Raw genomic sequence first — 18,841 nt, forward strand, 5'->3', positions numbered from 1 at the left:
AGGAGTTTGAGACCAGCCTGGCCAACATGATGAAACCCTGTCTCTACTAAAAATACAAAAATTAGGGCCGGGCACAGTGGCTCACGCCTGTAATTCCAGCACTTTGGGAGGCCAAGGCAGGCAGATCATGAGTTCAGGAGATTGAGACCATCCTGGCTAACACGGTGAAACCCCATCTCTACTAAAAATACAAAAAAATTAGCCAGGCGTGGTGTGGTGGTGGGCGCCTGTAGTCCCAGTTACTTGGGAGGCTGAGGCGGGAGAATGGCATGAACCCAGGAGGCGGAGCTTGCAGCAAGCCGAGATCACGCCACTGCACTCCAGCCTGGGCAACAGAGCCAGACTCCATCTCAAAAATAAATATATATATATATATATATTTATAAATTAGCCGAGTATGGTGCTGCATGCCTGTAATCCTGTAATCCCAGCTACTTGGGAGGCTGAGGCTGGAGAGTTGCTTGAAGCCAGGAAACAGGTTGCAGTGAGTCAAGATAGCACCACTGCACTCTAGCCTAGGCAATAGAGCAAGACTCCATCTCAAAAATAAAAATAAAAAGAGTTTGCTGTGAGAATCAAATGTGATAATGAATGCAAAATTGCTCTACAGGCACTTATGCATCTGTAAAAATGTTATTTTTTTAATATTTTGTGAAAGTAGTTAAACTAGAAATCAGTACCAGTATCATCCAAGCCACATCTGTTAGTCTTTGGGGAACAAATGCCACCTTAGCTGAGATCCTGACTCCCATTCTTGTCGCCACTGATCAAGCACATTGAGGATGCTCTACCATCTTCCTTAAAGAATCTTTGATTAGCTGGGTGCAGTGGCTCACGCCTGTAATCCCAACAGTTTGGGAGGCCAAGTCAGGCAGATTGCAAAGTCAGGAGTTCGAGACCATCCTAGCTAACACGATGAAACGCCGTCTTTACTAAAAATACAAAAAATGAGCCAGGCGTTGTGGCACACACCTGTAGTCCCAGCTACTCTGGAGGCTAAGGCAGAGGAGTAGCTTGAACCCGGGAGGCGGAGGTTGCAATAAGCCGAGATCATGCCACTGCACTCCAGCCTGGGCGACCGAGTGAGACTCTGTCTCAAAAAAAAAAAAAAAAAGAATCTTCCGTCAAGTTTTTTCGTGCTCTCACAAGAAAGCAAGCTAAAGAATGAAAGAATGAAGAGGAGGAGACTATTAATGAAATGATAGAATGTTGATGAAATTTAGAATTTATTTCCTTTCTCTTTGAGTTTGAGTTTAGGTTTAAGTAACTTTGGTGTTGGCAAGATTTCCTAACCACCTTGTTGGCCACTGCACTGCTCTTCCAAATAGGGATGTCCCAGGGGAGCAATTTAAACACATTAGCTCAGAAGCAAAAGTGAAACAAGGGCCTCCAAATCTCTAAAGGAAAAGAGACATGTTTTCAGCATTAACACATCGGCTAATGTGTTCAGCATTAGAAGCGTGGCCACCAGAAGCAGTCATAATAGAAGGGAGGCTTTGGGATGACATGTTTTTCTCCATCTTTCTTCCCTAGGTAAAGAGGTAAGCAAAATAAGCAGATATTTTCATAACGTATTTTAGCAGATTCTGGCGAAACGAATTTGAATCTTCTCATATTGCTCTCCCAAGCTTGTTAAAGCTAATGAGGCATAAGATGACACTTCCCTCCTTATCAGGAATTCATACACCTGCCAGTAATTTCTGCAATAGCTGTTTTCTTTTGGGAGGAATGATTAATGACTTGCCTAAGATCACACTGTTCAGTAAAATTCAAACTAAAACCTGATTCCCCCATTTCTAGCCCACTGGCCTTTTTACATAGCCTTAAAATTCACTTAAACAGCCTGGGCATGGTGGCTCATGCCTGTAATCCTAGCACTTTGGGAGGCTGAGATGAGAGGATCCCTTGGGACCAGGAGTTTGAGACCAGCCTTGGCAAAAAAGCGAGACCCTCATCTCTACAACATTTTTTTTAAAAAAATTAGCTGGGCGTGGTGGCATGCATCTGTAGTCCCAGCTATTCAGGAGGCTGAGGCAGGAGGATTACTTGAGCCAGAAGGTCAAGATTGCAGTGAGCCATGTTCACACCACCGCACTCCAGCCTGGGTAACAGAGCGAGGCCTTAAAAACAAACAAACAAAACCCCCAAAATTCACTTAAGCAAACAGAAAAGTAGAATTTAATTTTCCCTCAAGAAATAACTTGCTTTAAGAAAATCAAATGAGAGAGAAGAGATAAATGTCCCATACAGAAGAATTCCAAATAATTTACACAGCTACTCCATCCTCAAGGAGGTAGAACAAAACTCCCTGCTCCTTAAGTACGTGCTGTGCATAGCAACTTCTTTCCAAAGAGAACAGGGCAGAGATTAGAGCAGGGAAAGGGTCACTTTATAGCAGAGAAACCAGACAAGCACTGCCTCCGCCAGGTGGTCAAGGTCAACACCAACAGTCCTAAAACATGTTGACGATATTGTCCCTTGATATGATGTGATGAGAACAGCACTTAAACTCTGTGACTCCTTCCCCAAAACCCGTAACTCCAGTCTAATCATGAGAATAACCTCAGACAAATGCCAGTAAGAGAAGCCTACAAAATACCCAACGAGTACTCCTCAAAACCGCCAAAAAGTCTGAGAAACAACATTACAGCTAAGAGAAGCCTAAGGGAACATAACTAAATGTAATGTGCTATCCTGAATAGGATTCTACAGTAGAAAGCAGACGTTAGATAAAAACCAAGAATCTGAATCAAGTACAGACTTTAACAATAACATATCAGTATGTGTTCATCAATTGTAACAAACGTACCACACTAATATAAGATAATAGGGGAAGCTGGGTGGGAATTACATACAAATGCTCTAAACTATCTTCTCAATATTTCTGTAAACTCAAAACTGTTCTAAAAATTAAGGTCCATTTTTTAAAAATCAACCACAAGTTACAGTATAAATGACATAAAAGAAACAACTTACCAGAAGTCACTGAAAACAAAAACGAAAACAAAGTTCTGCTTTGGTTATAGGAGTCCACAGAGGAGATGGTGGCAGCTTCTCCTTGGTTCAGGTATTTGGAACCAGCTGGGGTACGCAGCCCTTTGGGCCACAATCGCAAAGCCACGTTTACACAGCAGAAGTGAAACTGACTTGCCAACAGGGAGCTATTTACCACGGTCTCCTCCCACAGATACTGATTTATGCTGTCTTCTTTCACTGAAATCTACATTTGCCAGGGGCGGCGGCTCACTCCTGTAATCCCAGCACTTTGGGAGGCCAAGGCAGGCAGATCACTTGAGGTCAGGAGTACAAGAGCAGCCTGGCCAACATGGTGAAACCCCATCTCTACTAAAAATACAAAAAAACAAACAAAAAAATCAGCCAGGTGTGGTGGCGGGACCCTGTAATCCCAGCTACTCAGGAGACTGAGGCGAGAGAATCACTTGAGCCTGGGAGGTAGAGGTTGCAGTAAGCCGAGATTGCGCCACTGCACTCCAGCCTGGGTGACCGAGCAAGACTCCATCTCAAAAAAAAAAAAAAAACCTAAATGGTACATGAAATGGGGATCTTGCATTCTTCTCTGCCATGTTCCTACAAGTAGGCAGATCTGTCTTTTTTCCTTTCCAGATGCATCGCTGCGTCCCTCCACAGCATCCTTTCTCTGAGGGTGAACACTATTCAGATGACTGGCTCACTGGAGCAGATAGGAAAAATGCCCCAGTTCCGAGAGAGACAAAGCACTGGCTCCCAGACACCCAACTATAAGACATGACTGGGAGAGATGGAGGATATGAGATAATAAATATAAACTTATTCTTGACCCAAAGTCTTAAAATTCACCAAAAATAACATCTGCCAAAAATAAAACAACACTGGATTATTTGAGTGTAGAAATGAGTGATATACTGCTTTACATCTCTTTCTGGAACTTAAATTTTAAATCCGTATATTTTTATTTTATTTATTTATTTATTTAGAGACAAGGTCTTGCTCTGTCACCCCCAGGCTGGAGTGTAGTGGCGCGATCATAGCTCACTGCAGCCTCCACCTCCCAGGCTCAAGCTATCCTCCCACTTCAACCTCCTGGGCAGCTGGGACCACAGCCATGTGCCAGCATGCCCGTCTAATTTTAAATTCATATTTTTAATAAACCCAGAAAACAAAAATTTTAAAGTACTGTCCAGGAGAGAAGAAACTAAAACCCACTCCAAATACAGGGAAAAAGCTGTTCCTTGAACCCTCAGCTTCAGGGTGTAACTTTTTTCTTTTTTTTTGGTGAGACAAAGTCTCGCTCTGTCACCCAGGCTAGAGTGCAGTGGCATGATCTCAGCTTACTGCAACCTCTGCCTTCTGGGTTCAAGAGATTCTCCTGTCTCACCCTCCTGAGTAGCTGGGATTACAGAGGTACGCCACCATACCTGGCTAATTTTATTTTATTTTATTTTATTTTTTTATTTTAGTAGAGACAGGGTTTCACCATGTTGGCCAGACTGGTCTTGAACTCCTGACCTCATGTGATCTGCCCACCTTGGCCTCCCAAAGTGCTGGGATCACAGGCGTGAGCTACTGTGCCGGGCCAAGGGTGTATGGTACCTTTAAAAGCCAACTCAGTCATTACCAAGAAAACCCTCAGTACTCTAGGTATGTATTTAGTCCAAAGAGGGGATTCAGAATGTAAAGAGGTCAGAACAGGGAAAGAATTGAAGATAAATGTTTAGACTGTGGTCTTAAAAACTGCTTTGAACTTTTGGCAAGATGACGTCCCTCCTCCATAAGAAAACCACAGAAACAGCAAGCTAAAGTTCAGAGCAAAGAAAGTCAGCACAAACGCCACCCTGGGTGCTGAGTCTTATACTGATCTCTAGGCAAAATCACACCTTACACTTAACATTCATGTCACGCGTGCTCAGCTCTCCCTCTACTGGCTATTTCTTAGCTTCAACAGTTCATCACAAATGCTACTAAATTACTTAATTACTGAAATTAATTTTGAGCACGTTTAAAGCTTCCTGGGGCCAGGCACAGTGGCTCACGCCTGTAATCCCAACATTTTGGGAGGCCAAGGTGGACGGATCACCTGAGGTGAGGAGCTCAAGACCAGCCTAGCCAACAGGGTGAAACCCCATCTCTACTAAAAATACAAAAATTAACCAGGCATGGCGGCACACACCTGTAGTCCCACCTACTCAGGAGGCTGAGGCAGGAGAGTTGCTTGAACCCAGGAGGCAGAGGTTGCAGTGAGCGAAGATCAGGCCACTGCACTCCAGCCTGGGTGACAGAGCGAGACTCCATCTCAAAAAATAAAAATTAAAGCTTCCTGGGTTCCTTCGTTTGTTTGCTTGTTTATTTGTTTTAGACAGGATCTCACTCTGTCACCCAGACTGAAGTGTAGTGGCGTGATCACGGCTCACTGCAACCTTGACCTCCTGGGCTCAAGTGATCCTCCCGCCTCAGCCTCCCAAGCAGCTGGGACTACAGGCATGTGCCACCACACTTGGCTTAAAAAAACAAAACAAAACAAAAAAACTTTAGTAGAGATGAGATCTCCTTATGTTACCCACGCTGGTCTCAAACTCCTGAGCTCAAGCGATCCTCCCATCTCAGCCTCCCAAAGTGTTGGGATTACAGGTGTAAGCCACCGGGCCCAGCCTCTGGGGTTCTTTATGGTAGTCCTTGACACCTGCTATTGGATACCTGAATGCTAGGCCTGTTAGATGTTTCTCTATTCTCTCAGGCTGAATTTCCATTGAACTCACAGAAGCAATGAGAATGTCCACAGAGCCTCATCATCACACCCAACCACCTATCCAGTGCTCTGCCCTCCAGCCTGTTACTAGATGCATTATTCACGCACCCATTGAAGGCCAATCCCTTCTCTGTGCACCAGATTCCATCCCTCTCTCTCTAACTGAAGAACCACGTAGAGTACCTCCTCCTCTTCTCTAATTCACCAAACTTTCACTCTCTACTGGATTATTCCCATCTGTGAACAGACTTGATGTCATTTATTCCACCTTAATAAACACTCCCCTGAACCTCCATTTCCCTGCCAGGTATTAGTACATTTCTCTGCACTTCTTTATGACAAAACTCCTAGCCAGGCATGGTGTCAGCACTTTGGGAGGCTGAGGCGGGAAGATTACTTGAACCCAGGAGTTCAAGACCAGTCTGGGCAACATAAGGAGACCCCCATCTCTACAAAAAATAAACATAAAAACTAGCCAGGCATGGTGGCACATGCCCGTAGTTCCAGTTACTTGCGGGGCTGAGATGGAAGGATCACTTGAGCCTGGGAGTTCGAGGCTGCAATGAGCTGTGATTGCACCACTGCACTCCAGCCTGGGTGACAGAGCAAGACCTTGTCTCCAAAAACAAACAAACAAACAAACAAAACCCCACAACTCCTCAAAAGAGTTGTCTCTACTTACTGTCTCAAATTCCTTTCCTCTCAAGCTAATATAAACCTACTCCAGCCAATCCTTCACCCTTCCCATTCCATTAAAACTGTTCTTGTCAAAGTCCACAATGATCCTGGTCAATTTTCAACCTTTATCTTCCTTGAGCCATCAGGAGCATTTGACCTGGTTGATCATCCCCTCCTGTTTGACAAACTTCCTACACTTGGCTTTCAGATAACCACTGCCCTAGTTTTCATCCCATCTTCCTGGAAGTACCCCTCAGTCTCCTTCGTTGGTTATTCCCCTGCTCCTCAACCTGTTAATAATAAAATACCCCAAGGCTTCGTCTTTGGTCTCTTTCCTTTCCACAGCCACCTGTTTCATAGCTTTCAATTTTGCTCACACGCCAATGGCTCTCGACTGATATCCAGTGTCAACCTCTTTCATGTCTTCCTGTTCACTAGTCATCAGAAAATACAACAGGTTCAAACCAATCCCCCCCAGTCCCTTGAAACACCTCTCCACCTAATCTTCTCCATTTCAGCTAATTCTAACCACATTGTTCCAGTCCCTTGGTCCAAAAGCTTTGGTGTCACACTTGATGTTGCTGTCTGCCTTTCATATGCCACATCTGATCTGTCAGAAAGTCTTGTTGAAATCTTCAAATTATATTCAGAATCTGAACACTTCTTACCACTTTCACTGCTGACTACCCCGATTTGAGTCACAATAATCTCTGGCCTCGTTCAGTGGTTCCTAAACGTTGATGCACGTTGGAATAACCCAGGATCTTTTAAACGTGCTAATGCCTGATTCCCACCCCTTGATATTCTGATTTAATAGGTGTGGGATGGGATCTGGGCACTGGGATTTTTCACTGTTCTCCAGGTGATTCCAATTGCAGCAAAGTTTGGGAATCACTGGCCTGGCTATGGTAACCGCCACCCACCTGATCTCCCCACTTCTACACCAACCCCCTCCCGCAGTCTATTCTTAATGCAGCAAATAGACATGTTCTACATGCAATTCTAGTAGGGTATATGTTCCTGTCTTTATTAACGGGAGAGGTTCTTAATCTCCAGCCCATGGACAAGGGAGATTATAGATGGATTTCAGGAAAACATCCCAAGTCCTGCCTCCAAATTTTGCAAAATTTTGTGCCTGTTTTTCTGGAGAACGTAAACCAGTGTCTGAGACAGGTCTCAATCTGGAGGTTTATTCTGCCAAGGTTGAGGACACACCCAGGAAAAAGAGACATAAGTTATGGTGGAATCTGTGGCCTGTGGTTTTTCCAAAGGGAGTTTTGAGGACTTCAATATATAAAGGGGAAAGAGCAGGCAGGAGGGGAAAGAGAAACAATAACGCATTCATTTCACACTCAGTAAATCTGCCTTTTACAGAAGACAAAGTAAACATAGAGGAAGGAGTCAAATATGCATTTTTCTTGGGGTGGGCTAAAGGCTGATTTCTAGTCTTGTTTTTGTCCCCTACCTGTTAATTTACACGTCAAGGTTGAATTCAACAGAACTGTTGTAAGGTGAAGTTCTTGCCGCTCACAAGGAATTTCCCTGTGAACAACTCCTCTGGGAGGATACCTGGGGAGATATGTGGGCTTCTGCCTTTGCAGCTGTTTAGGAACAGAAGAAAAGCAGTTTTTGCGTGACTCAGTTCCCAAACTTAACTTTTTGTTATCGTTGTTGAGTCTCACTCTACTGTCCAGGCTGCAGTGCACTGGACAACAGAGCACGATCTCCACTCACTGCAACCTCCACCTCTGGGTTCAAGAGATTCTCCTGCCTCAGCCTCCCAAGTAGCTGGGATTACAGGCGCGCACCACCACGCGTGGCTAATTTTTGTACTTTTAGTAGAGACACGGTTTCACCATGTTGGCCAGGGTGGTCTCGAATGCCTGACCTCAGGTGATCTGCTGGCCTCGGCCTCCCGAGGTGGGCATAGCGCTGGTATTACAGGCGTGAGCCACTGCGCCCGACCCCAAGCTTAACTTTTTTCTTTGGCAGAGTTTAGGGTCCCGAGATGTTATTTTCCTTCCACAAGAGACATTCACAGCTTTCATGATGGTTACCGATCATATGTGCCATTCATCTAAGACCAAGGTGACCACGTGGTCCCAAAGCCTGCACCTTGGATTGTTACTCGATTCCTGCCTGGTCTCTTCCAGGCCCTCGGTTAGTTTCCACAACTAGTGAAAAGTTCCTCCTCCGTGGTCTCGCCCATTCACGTTCCCCCCCCCCCCCCCCCCCTCCCGCCCCGGATGTGACGACCCTGGGCTCCCACTCCCCCTCATGAGAGACTACCCACTTCCACCCTTTTACTTAGACTTCCTGACGTAGCCTCTATCCAAGAGCTCTGTCTCACATTTGTACTGCCCAGGTCGAGCTTTCTAACCCCAAGATACCACTCTGTTCAGACGCTCCCATCCTCCATCCCTGAGACCCGGGTCAGGATCGCACCTGAGAGGCCTCTGGTGCCGCAAGCTACCCCGCTAGTTGCAACAAGGGGCGGGGCGGGGCGTGGCTTTGTGCACGTCGGCTTTTCGGCAAGAGCTTTACGATACATTGACCGACATTTTACGACAGGCGGGGTTGCTTTGTGGCTGTGAGCTTTCCCCGAGGTCTGAGTTTGTGGCTGCATTTTTATACCTGGTGGCTCTGCTACGGCGGCGCAGAAATGAGGCAGAAGCGGAAAGGTGCGAAAGGGAAGGATATGGGGAAAAGGGGTGGTCCGAAAGGGGCGAACGTCCAGGCAATCAAATGCTGAACCAGACTTCTCCCGCGAGAATCCGCTACCCAGTCCAGTCGCCCCGCCACCTAGGGTCAGTCTCTCCATTCCAGCCCCAGAGCCTTCTCGTTTCTTCTGTTTTGCTTTTGGAAGCACCCTACCTTTCCTCTTTTCCTCTTTGGCAGTCACTTGGTGTCTTTTGTTTGAATGGCAGGGAAACCTTTATTCCAAGATATGTCCTCCGAGGAGTTAACGTCGATTTTACGGGTTGTGGGACTTTTCATTTGTTAAGATTTGTTTCACGACACATTTGACGTGTTAGTTTGAGAGTTTCTTTTAAAGCCTTATGTTAAGATATGAAAAAAAGCCTTAATTATCCTTGGATTCAGTGTAACAGTTGTGCATGCAATTATTCTCATTTTTATTACCTCCTGAGTTAGCATGGAACAATTCCACCTTTGGTTTTTCAACAGAACGGATTCAAATTTGAAATATTCTCTCACAGGTTCTGGTTCTATTTCTATACACTCGTTTGACCAGCTGGTCTAATCATGGTAATGGTTGTCAGAATAATAGCTACCATTTATTGAGCCTGTATTTTAAAGTCGGTATCATTTCCGTTTCACAGATGAAGCTGAGATTCAAAGAGTTAAGTAACTTTCCCAGACCAAAATTGTACTTAGGTGTGGAGCTGGTTGGCCAGGCTGTATCTATGACCTCAAAAAACATAAAATGAAAAATAAATACATTGTTAGTCACTATTCTTCTTGACATTAACTGCTATTTTTCTTTATTGCAAGCAACAATTCTAAGTGTCCAAGTTACCTTCGTTTGGGTCTTGTCATATTTGCATGCCCTAAATTAATTTGTTATCTCACTCTAACTTGCTCCTTCTCAATCTGTCAGGATTCTTTTAGCGTCTTCTGTCACCAAGTCATGTTGGTTCTTACTTAGAAATTACCTCTTGAAATAGTTTATTCCTCTACATTTTGACCGCCAACCTCCTAACCCACCTTCATCACTAACTAATATTTGAATGGTATTTTAGCTTTCATATACATTATTTATGTGAATCTTAGAATGGTTTTGTGACATTTGGATGTATTATCCTAATTTTACAGACAAGAAAATGGGCGCTCAAAAGTTGATCTCGGCCAGGCGCTGTGGCTCATGCCAGTAATCCCAGCACTTTGGGAGGCCAAGGCGGGTGGATCACTTGAGGTCAGGAATTGGAGACCAGCCTGGCCAACATGGTGAAACCCCGTCTCTACTAAAAATACAAAAATTAGCCGGGCGTGATGGCAGGCGCCTGTAATTCCAGCTAGTTGGGAGGCTGAGGCTGAGGCAGGAGAATCGCTTGAACCTGGGAGGTGGAGGTTGCAGTGAGCCGAGATCGCACCCACTTCAGCCTGGGTGACCGAGCAAGACTCTGTCTCAAAAAAAAAAAAGGTTGATCTTTTCCTTTACCACACATCTAGTAGGGATTGGGACTGGATCCTGTTTTAGATTTTGTGGGTTTTTTAAAACAATGTTGCCTTTCAAGAGCCATTTGCATAGTACCCAGATTATATGTGTTCTTTTTTACTTTCTGAATCATTCTTTGTACCAATACATATTCTTACCTTCCTTAAACATTACTTTTATCTTTTTATTTCCAAAGTTGAGAATATGTAATTCTTCACTGTCTACTGCATTCCATTTCAATGCCTTTGCCTAGTGGCCAGGGTCCCCTGTAATCTGTTCTTTACTAAACCCTGTTAGAAAGGTGGATTCTAGTTAGACTGTGCTCTTTCACACAAAGATAGATAATTCCTATGCCTGACATTATTTGTTCTGGATTGCCTTCTGTTTTGCATGTCCAAATCTTGCCCTATCTTTAAAGATCCCTGTGCCATTTCCTCCATGAAGCCTTTTCCTACTCATTTACTCTTCCAGTTCTTGATACACTCAAGAGCTATGCAAGTGGTTTCCAAATATTTTTCTCTTCTTATCGGCCGATCCCCTTTTACCCTCCAAATAAATTCTTCTACAGAACCTCAATATATAAACAGCTGAAAGCAGAGCTGCTGTGGTGGAAGTAAAGAGACCCCCTCTTTTTTTTCCCCCCTGCCTTATTTTTCTCTTCCCTTCTCCCTTCCTCTGCCATGACCACCACCAGTCCTACCTCTGTTACATGGCCCCTGAGGCACCTTTGTAGAACTCTGAAAGTGCTGAGTTACATGGTTTGGAAAACATTTAGCCTTTGATTATAGATGGACTTTATTTCTCTCAAAAATTGTGTATATGTTAGCCTTGCCTCATTAAATTAGATGCAGTGTGCTACAGTGAAAAAAAGCATGGAAGTTGTGGTGAAAAGAGCTGGATTTGAGTCTTGGCTCTGCTGTTTACGATGGCTTGTTAACTTGCCTTAGCCTCATTTTTCACATCTATAAAATGGGATAACAGTACCTACCTTCCGTGTTATTCTAAGGATTCAAATGAGATAAAGTAAATGTGAGGCCTCCATAACTGCCCGGGCCTTCCATCCACACTTTTCATTATCTTTTAGCTTTCTCTACAATATGAGTTCTCAACCCCCTGGGCTGCGGACCAGTACCAATTCATGGCCTGTTAGGAGCTGAGCCACACAGAAGAAGGTGAGCAGCAGGCGAGCAAGTGAAGCTTCATCAGTATTTGCAGCCACTTCCCATCACTCACGTTACTGCCTAAGCTCTGCCTCCTGTCACATCAGCAGTGGCATTAGATTCTCAAAGGAGCCTGAACCCTGTTGTGAACCGGGCCTGCAGTGGATCTGTGTTGTGTGCTGCTTGTGAGAATCTAATGCCTCATGATCTGTCACTGTCTCCCATCACCGCCAGATGGGACTGTCTAGTTGCAGGAAAACAAGCTCAGGGTTCCCACTGAGTCTATGGGAATAGACTTTATTATGGTGAATTGTATAATTATTTCATTATATATAACAATGCAGTAATAATAATAATAAAGTGCACAATAAGTATAATACGCTTGAATCATCCCAGAACCACCCTGCTCCCCTGGCCTGTGGAAAAATTGTCTTCCACAAAACCATTCCCTTTTATCAAAAAGGTTGGGAACCACTGCTCTACAGGCAAGAAGCTTGCTTGCCAACAGCTTCCAAGGTGATATCCCACAACTTTTGTCCCTGGAAAAAGACTGGCATTTTTTACCTTGAAGAAAAGAGCTCAGATTGGCCTGGCTTAGAGATATGCCCATCCTTGAACCAATTTTTGAACTGTGCTTGAGTAGATGAAGTCGTACAAGAACCTGTCAGCTTCTGCTGTTGCCTTTGGATGAGAGCGGGAGCTCCAGTTGCCAGAAGCTCATGATGGTGGGCAGACAATATTTTAGAAATGCATTAAGATTCTTAGGCAGATACCTGGGTTTGAGTTTCAGCTTTACTCCTTGATAGCATCTTTATGTAATAGGCACATATTCTTGTTCTGTCTGCCTCTGTTCTGAGAATCACCTGAATTCATGCATCTAAATGTTCTTTATGAACGCTAAAGTATTATGCAAATATTAGTAATTACAACTCTGGAGATAAAGGGAAGAGAATTACTTTGGTCCTTTCGTGTGTGATTAGGTTCTTTCTCCTCACATTGTTTCTACTCCTTCTTGTATCCTTTCCTGTATTTATTTGTAATCATCTCATAGAGTATGTGCTTCTAAAGGGAGCTTTTCCCATATCTATATAAAGCCAGGTTTGTTTTAAATTAAAGATACAAAAGATATGATCAAATCATAAACAATAGAGGTTTAGCATCTTCTGAATTTGAGCTATTCATTTGGCATATTTGTATGGTTTTGGAAGGAAAACTGCTACTAAATCAGATTTTAAAATCTTGATTGAATGATACGATTTTTGACATTGTTGAATATTAACTTTCCAGGAGATCTCAGCCCTGCTGAGCTGATGATGCTGACTATAGGAGATGTTATTAAACAACTGATTGAAGCCCACGAGCAGGGGAAAGACATCGATCTAAATAAGTAAGTGGATATAAAAAGACAGCAAGCTTGTTCTTAGGTAGCAGATCTCTTTTATGAAATTATCTAGTACTACTTGTTTTCCAGCTCAAGTTTTGTTTTAGTTGAGAATTTTAGCTTTCTGCCTTGCCTTGTCATTCATTTCTTAATGGCAAAATTGTCTCAGCTTAAGAATACTAATAGCTTCTAACATTTATTGTGCACTTACTGTATTCCAGACACTGTTGCTAGTGCATTATATGTATTAGCTCAGTTAATCCTCTCAAAATTCTGTGAGTACTGATATCAGCCACACTTGACAGGTGGGTAATCCGAGCCAGAGAGTGGTTAAATAATTTGTCCATGGGTAAGTAACTAGTAATTGGCAGAGCTAGGATTTGGAATTAGGTCAGCCATCTCCAGAGCCCATGTTCTTCTGTGCTGCATTGCTGCACATCCTACTTTCCTTCCCTACTGTCTCAGCTGAAGCAGCAGCTTTCTGTCAGGAAAACCCTCGCTTTGGGGCCCCTGATCTAATCCAACCCTCCCCTGCTGTGGAACCTCTTTGACACATTCATCCACTTCCTCTCCATAATCATATTCAGCTTGGACTTTCCTACAGTCTCAAATAAGAGTTGTCTTTCATCTCTGCATCTATTTTTTTTAAAAACTATAATATATATTCGCTCTGTGTAGATCTTCCCGAATGAAAGGGTTCTCTCCCCAACCCTAGGTCATCTAATCACCACGTACAGGAATGACCTTTTTTGAGATGCTATTCTCTGATACTTGAGATGCTGCAATATTTTACCCCTTCCTTGAATCCTCATGCTTAGTAAATATTTGCTACAGGAATAAATAAGTAAATAATTATCCTCTTCTGACTATAAAGTTATTATATTTTACTGATTTTTCTACCATGTCTTTAGCAGCTTTTCTCCTTTTTTTTGTTATACCCCTGATTATACAAATCTTTAATTTCTAGTGAACATTTCTACATCTTACATATATTTGTTGTTCTCTTTAATTTGGCACATCTAAAGCTAAAGCTGCCATCTTCCTTAAAACTCGTCCCTCTTCAGATGTCACCAGCTTATTATTGGAAGGTCTCTCAGTCTGGCTTCAACCTGCTTTTCCAAGTTTTTAAACCTCTGTACCTTTACATTGAAAATCTGCTTTCTGTCAAGTTGGTCTACTTGTATTTCTTAAAATATATGCATTCCTGTTTTTGCATCTGCACATAAATCAGCCCCTGTGCCCTCCATATCATCTTTGTGTCTTTACTGACTGAGACCTACTCTTTCTTCTGTGCTCATTTTCCATAAATATCTCCCCGGCACACATCAGATTCCTCCCTGAATTCTGGAAGCACTCATTGTTGGTATGTGTGTGTGTTTTATGACATATGTTTTAATCATTTATACATTAATTTTTTCGGCATGCCTGTCTGCAAACATGTAAACATAGAACATGAAAGGACTGTGCCTGGCACATTTGAACATACCAAGTATTCAATATTCAGGCAACCTCTTGTACATGTTAGGTACTCAGTTAATATTTGTTGACAATGATATGAGCACTTCACAGATATTTCTAGATGGATTAAAGTTAGAAGACAGGGTGACTGTTAGAGTTTGGCTAGCAGGCACAAGGAAAAGCTGGTAAAAGTTTTTTTAAACTTTCAAAAATACGTACTTTATTTCCTATTTGGTTCTGTGTAGCCATCCTTGATTTTTTTTTTTTTTTAATTGTTTTGCCTAAGACAGTAGTTGTCAACCAGGGGTGATTTCCTCCTCAGGACATTTGGCAACGTCTAGGGACATTTTTGAGTGTTACAACAGGAAGACAGGAAGAAGGCTGGTAATGCGTAGAGGCCAAGGATGCTGCTAAACATCCCTCAATTCACTGGCCACCTGCCACAGCAAAGAACTGTGTGGTCCCAAACATCAGTAGTGCTGAGGTTGAGAAAGGTGGAGTCAGAATAGTCATTTGAAGCTGCAGCACTATTCTGAAGTAGATCTGTATTGTGTCATTGTCCTTTTCCCTCCATAGTCCTGGTTTTCTTTCTGGTACTCGAGGGTGGGAAGTAGTCATTCACTCGTGAATTTTGTTCTTCTATTTCCCTGATAGTCACAGATCTTAAAACTATTCTTGTCACATGATGAAGGGATTAGAGAGTGACAGTTGTTAATGATATTGGTTATAGATCATACTCTTGATAGCATGTCCTTAAAATACCGTGATCTTGATAATGTGAAATGCTTTACTTTCAGGGTGAAAACCAAGACAGCTGCCAAATATGGCCTTTCTGCCCAGCCCCGGCTGGTGGATATCATTGCTGCCGTCCCTCCTCAATATCGCAAGGTCTTGATTCCCAAGTTAAAGGCGAAACCCATCAGAACTGCCAGTGGGGTGAGTGATTCTACTCATGAAGTGTCGACACACTGGGTATCTGTTCTGGCAGAAGTCCCTGCCTCATGTAACACCCGTGTAGTGAGGTGGAGGTTGGGGATTCTGACTAATGAAGTCCCCGTATTAGGATATGTGCTGGAATGGAGACCTGTGCTGAATGCAAGGAGAGCAGAAAGGGGAAAAAAGTATAATTTTGATTAAAGGAGTAGAAGACGTTTTGACTTCTTTAAAAGTATGGATTCAGGCTTGGTGATAATCACAATAGGATAAATGTTGGTCATCTTAAGCGGGTAGCTTTCAGTATAATTGATGCTTATGAAAGGTACTTTTGAAAGGCAGTTAATGGTGCAAAGTAGTTCTATATATGGTCATTATGAGCACTGTGGAAATCCAGAGGACAGCGATGTCCCTGCAGCAAAAGGGGCTGGGGAAGGCCCAGTAGAAAGCACAGAGCTTGCTTGACCCATAAGCCAAGAAGAGCAGGCTCGAAGTATCATGGGATCTAGGACAGAGGGGCTAAAGCACAGAGGTAGAGAATGACAGGAAGGGTGTAGTGCACGCAGGGAATAGCGAGTATGCCACACCAAAGGGCGTTAACAGTTCAGGAGAGTAGGACTGTGCATTGAACAGGTAGTTTGGGATCAGCTTATAAAAATCTTAAATGTCTGGCAAAGCAGCTAGATAATAGGAAACAAAAGTTTTGAAAAAGGGAGTAATATGAACAAAGTAGATTTTCAGAAAATTTATTTGGATACAACGTGCAGGGTAGTTCGGAGACAAAAAGACTAGTTTAGACGCTCTTGGTATGATCTCAGTATGCAGTGTTAAGGACTTGAGTTAGGAGGGAGACTCTAGGATGAAAAAAGATGAGTGTGAGATACATGCGCGGAAATTGATAGAATTAAGACCCTCTTAACATATGGTCCCCAGAACCAAATTTTTCCTGATATGATCTCACAAGTTCATTCTGTTATTTGAACTGGGATATTATATTCCAAGCAGCTTGTGTTGACTTAGTGACCATGTCTCCTGGATCACGTTACGTTTGTGGCTAATTAAACCCTAAGACTTTAACATACAATGTACCACCAAACCTCATATCATCTTCTTTGTACTTAAGTGTTTTTGTTTTGTTTCGTTTGTTTGCATCTAGTGTAAAAAGTTTGTTGACCGGCACGGTGGCTCACGCCTGTAATCCCAGCACTTTGGGAGGCCGAGGTGGGCGATCACGAGGTCAGATCGAGACCATCCTGGCTAACATGATGAAACCCCATCTTTACTAAAAATACAAAAAAAAAAAAAACAATTAGCTGGGCGTGGTGGCGGGCACCTGTAGTCCCAGCTACTCTGGAGACTGAGGCAGGAGAATGGCGTGAACCTGGGAGGTGGAGCTTGCAGTGAGCTGAGATTGTGCCACTGCGCTCCAGCCTGGGTGACAGAGCAAGACTCCGTCTCAAAAAAAAAAAAAAAAAGCTTGTTAAGAAAAACTAATAGTCCATGCCCCTCTCACCTCCCTTTTTCTACCCTAGGACAACCATTTTTAACTCTTAGCCAATTTCTTTAGCATTAACTTCCATATCCCTAAATAAAATAACATTCTTCATATAATAGATAAGTCTTGACTTTCTTTTTTTTCTGTGAGACAGAGACTTGTTCTGTCGCCCAGGCTGGAGTGCAGTGGCACAATCTTGGCTCACTACAACCTCCACCTCCCAGGTTCAAGAGATTCTTGCGCCTCAGCCTCCCAGGGAGCTGGGATTACAGGCATGTGCCACAATGCCCAACTGATTTTTGTATTTTTAGTAGAGACAGGGTTTCACCATGTTGGCCAGGCTGTTCTCGAACTCTTGACTTCAGGTGATCTGCCCGCCTCAGCCTCCCAAAGTGCTGGGATTACAGACATGAGCCACTGTGCCTGGCCGACTTTTTAGGGTTAAGCATTATGTGTGGGCTTGCCACTAAAGAAGACAGAAACTTAGCAACCTTTCAGCCTGCCTGGTAAACCGAGGCTTCTGTGATACCACCCTCTCTCTTTTTCCTTCTATCTCTGATCATTTCTGTCCTTTCTTTGAGGGCTACCCTTGTTGTGCTTGCCTCTAAAAGTTGGTGTTTTCTTTTGTCCTGGGCCCATTGTGTTTGGTACTTTACATGCTTTGGTAACCTCATCCATTTGATGATTTTACTGTTACTGTATGCTGACTCCCAGCATGAACCATTCCCTGAACTTCAGCCTCCTGTCAGATTGTCAGTTAGGTATCTGTCTTTTGACTGCCTAAGAACCTCCTCAAGTATAACATAACCCAAACTAATACCAAACATGCTTATTCACCTTTCCTGTCCATGTTAGTTCATGGTACCACTGTGCACTCAGTTTCCAAAAAATGTGAATGCATTTTCCGTTCCTACTGCCACTGGTAGGAATGCTTTGACGTTTATTATTTCTTGTTTAGATTATTTCAGTCATTTCCTTACTTGTCTACTTTGTCCTACCTGCATGAAATTCATCTGTGACAGTGTCACAGAGTGATCTATTGAAAGTATCAGAAACACACAGCTGGTGGCCATTCCTTATCTACTGCCATTCTCACCTCAATGCCTTTATTCTTGCTGTTTCTCTGATGATGTTTTGTTTATTGTATGCAGTAGTTTTAGGTTTACAGAGAAAAAAAAATTATATACTTCCTCTAGTGCCTTCACACCTACTCCAGTTTCCCTATTATTAATATCTTGCATTGTTTGGTACATTTGTTATAATTGATGAACCAATATTGCTGCACTATTATTAACCAAAGCCTGTAGTTAACATTAGAATACCCACGGTGTTCTACATTCTGTAGGTTTCACCAATGCATAATGTCGTGTATCCACTATTACAGTGTCGTATGAAATAGTTTCACTGCCCTAAAATCTCCTATTTGTGGCCGGGCGCGGTGGCTTATGACTGTAATCCTAGCACTTAGGGAGGCTGAGGTGGGCAGATCAGCTGAAGTCAGGAGTTCAAGAACAGCCTGGCCAACATGGTGAAACCCCATATTTACTAAAAACACAAAAATTAGCCGGGCGTGGTGGCAGGCGCCTGTAATCCCAGCTACTTGGGAGGCTGAGGCAGGAGAATAGTTTGAACCAGGAGGCAGAGGTTGCAGTGAGCTGAGATCATGCCATTGCACTCCAGCCTGGGTGACAGAGTGAGATTCTGTCTCAAAAACAAACAAACAAAAAACCCAGCTCCTATTTGTCCCTGTCCCTCTGCATGCTCCAGACGTAACTTGACTACCACTGAGTGTTTTACTGTCTTTAATAAAGTTTGC

The 18,841-nt window shown here is 43.2% G+C and overlaps 2 protein-coding genes across 7 annotated transcripts in view; one reads left to right on the forward strand and one right to left on the reverse strand.

The window, feature by feature from the left end:
* Positions 1–3,073, reverse strand: part of NUGGC (nuclear GTPase, germinal center associated) — a 58,797-nt gene extending 55,724 nt beyond the window's left edge. The window contains exon 1 of the mRNA XM_025394794.1: positions 2,977–3,073. The gene's annotated coding sequence lies outside the window, so the exon portion shown is untranslated. The remainder of the gene's footprint in view (positions 1–2,976) is intronic.
* A 5,627-nt stretch (positions 3,074–8,700) lies between these two features.
* ELP3 (elongator acetyltransferase complex subunit 3) overlaps positions 8,701–18,841 on the forward strand; it is a 103,799-nt gene continuing 93,658 nt past the window's right edge. The window contains exons 1-4 of one of the 6 annotated variants that reach the window (XM_025393903.1): positions 9,008–9,135; positions 10,505–10,525; positions 13,043–13,145; positions 15,395–15,533. In XM_025393903.1, the coding sequence (XP_025249688.1) occupies positions 9,084–9,135; positions 10,505–10,525; positions 13,043–13,145; positions 15,395–15,533 (315 nt within the window). In that variant the 5' untranslated portion in view covers positions 9,008–9,083. Of the gene's footprint in view, positions 9,136–10,504; positions 10,526–13,042; positions 13,146–15,394; positions 15,534–18,841 lie in introns of all 6 variants that reach the window. The other 5 variants (XM_025393904.1, XM_025393908.1, XM_025393905.1 and 2 more) reach the window with 5 other exon arrangements.

The sequence above is a fragment of the Theropithecus gelada genome, chromosome 8 (genome assembly GCF_003255815.1).
Source record: "Theropithecus gelada isolate Dixy chromosome 8, Tgel_1.0, whole genome shotgun sequence".
Classification (NCBI taxonomy): domain Eukaryota; kingdom Metazoa; phylum Chordata; class Mammalia; order Primates; family Cercopithecidae; genus Theropithecus; species Theropithecus gelada.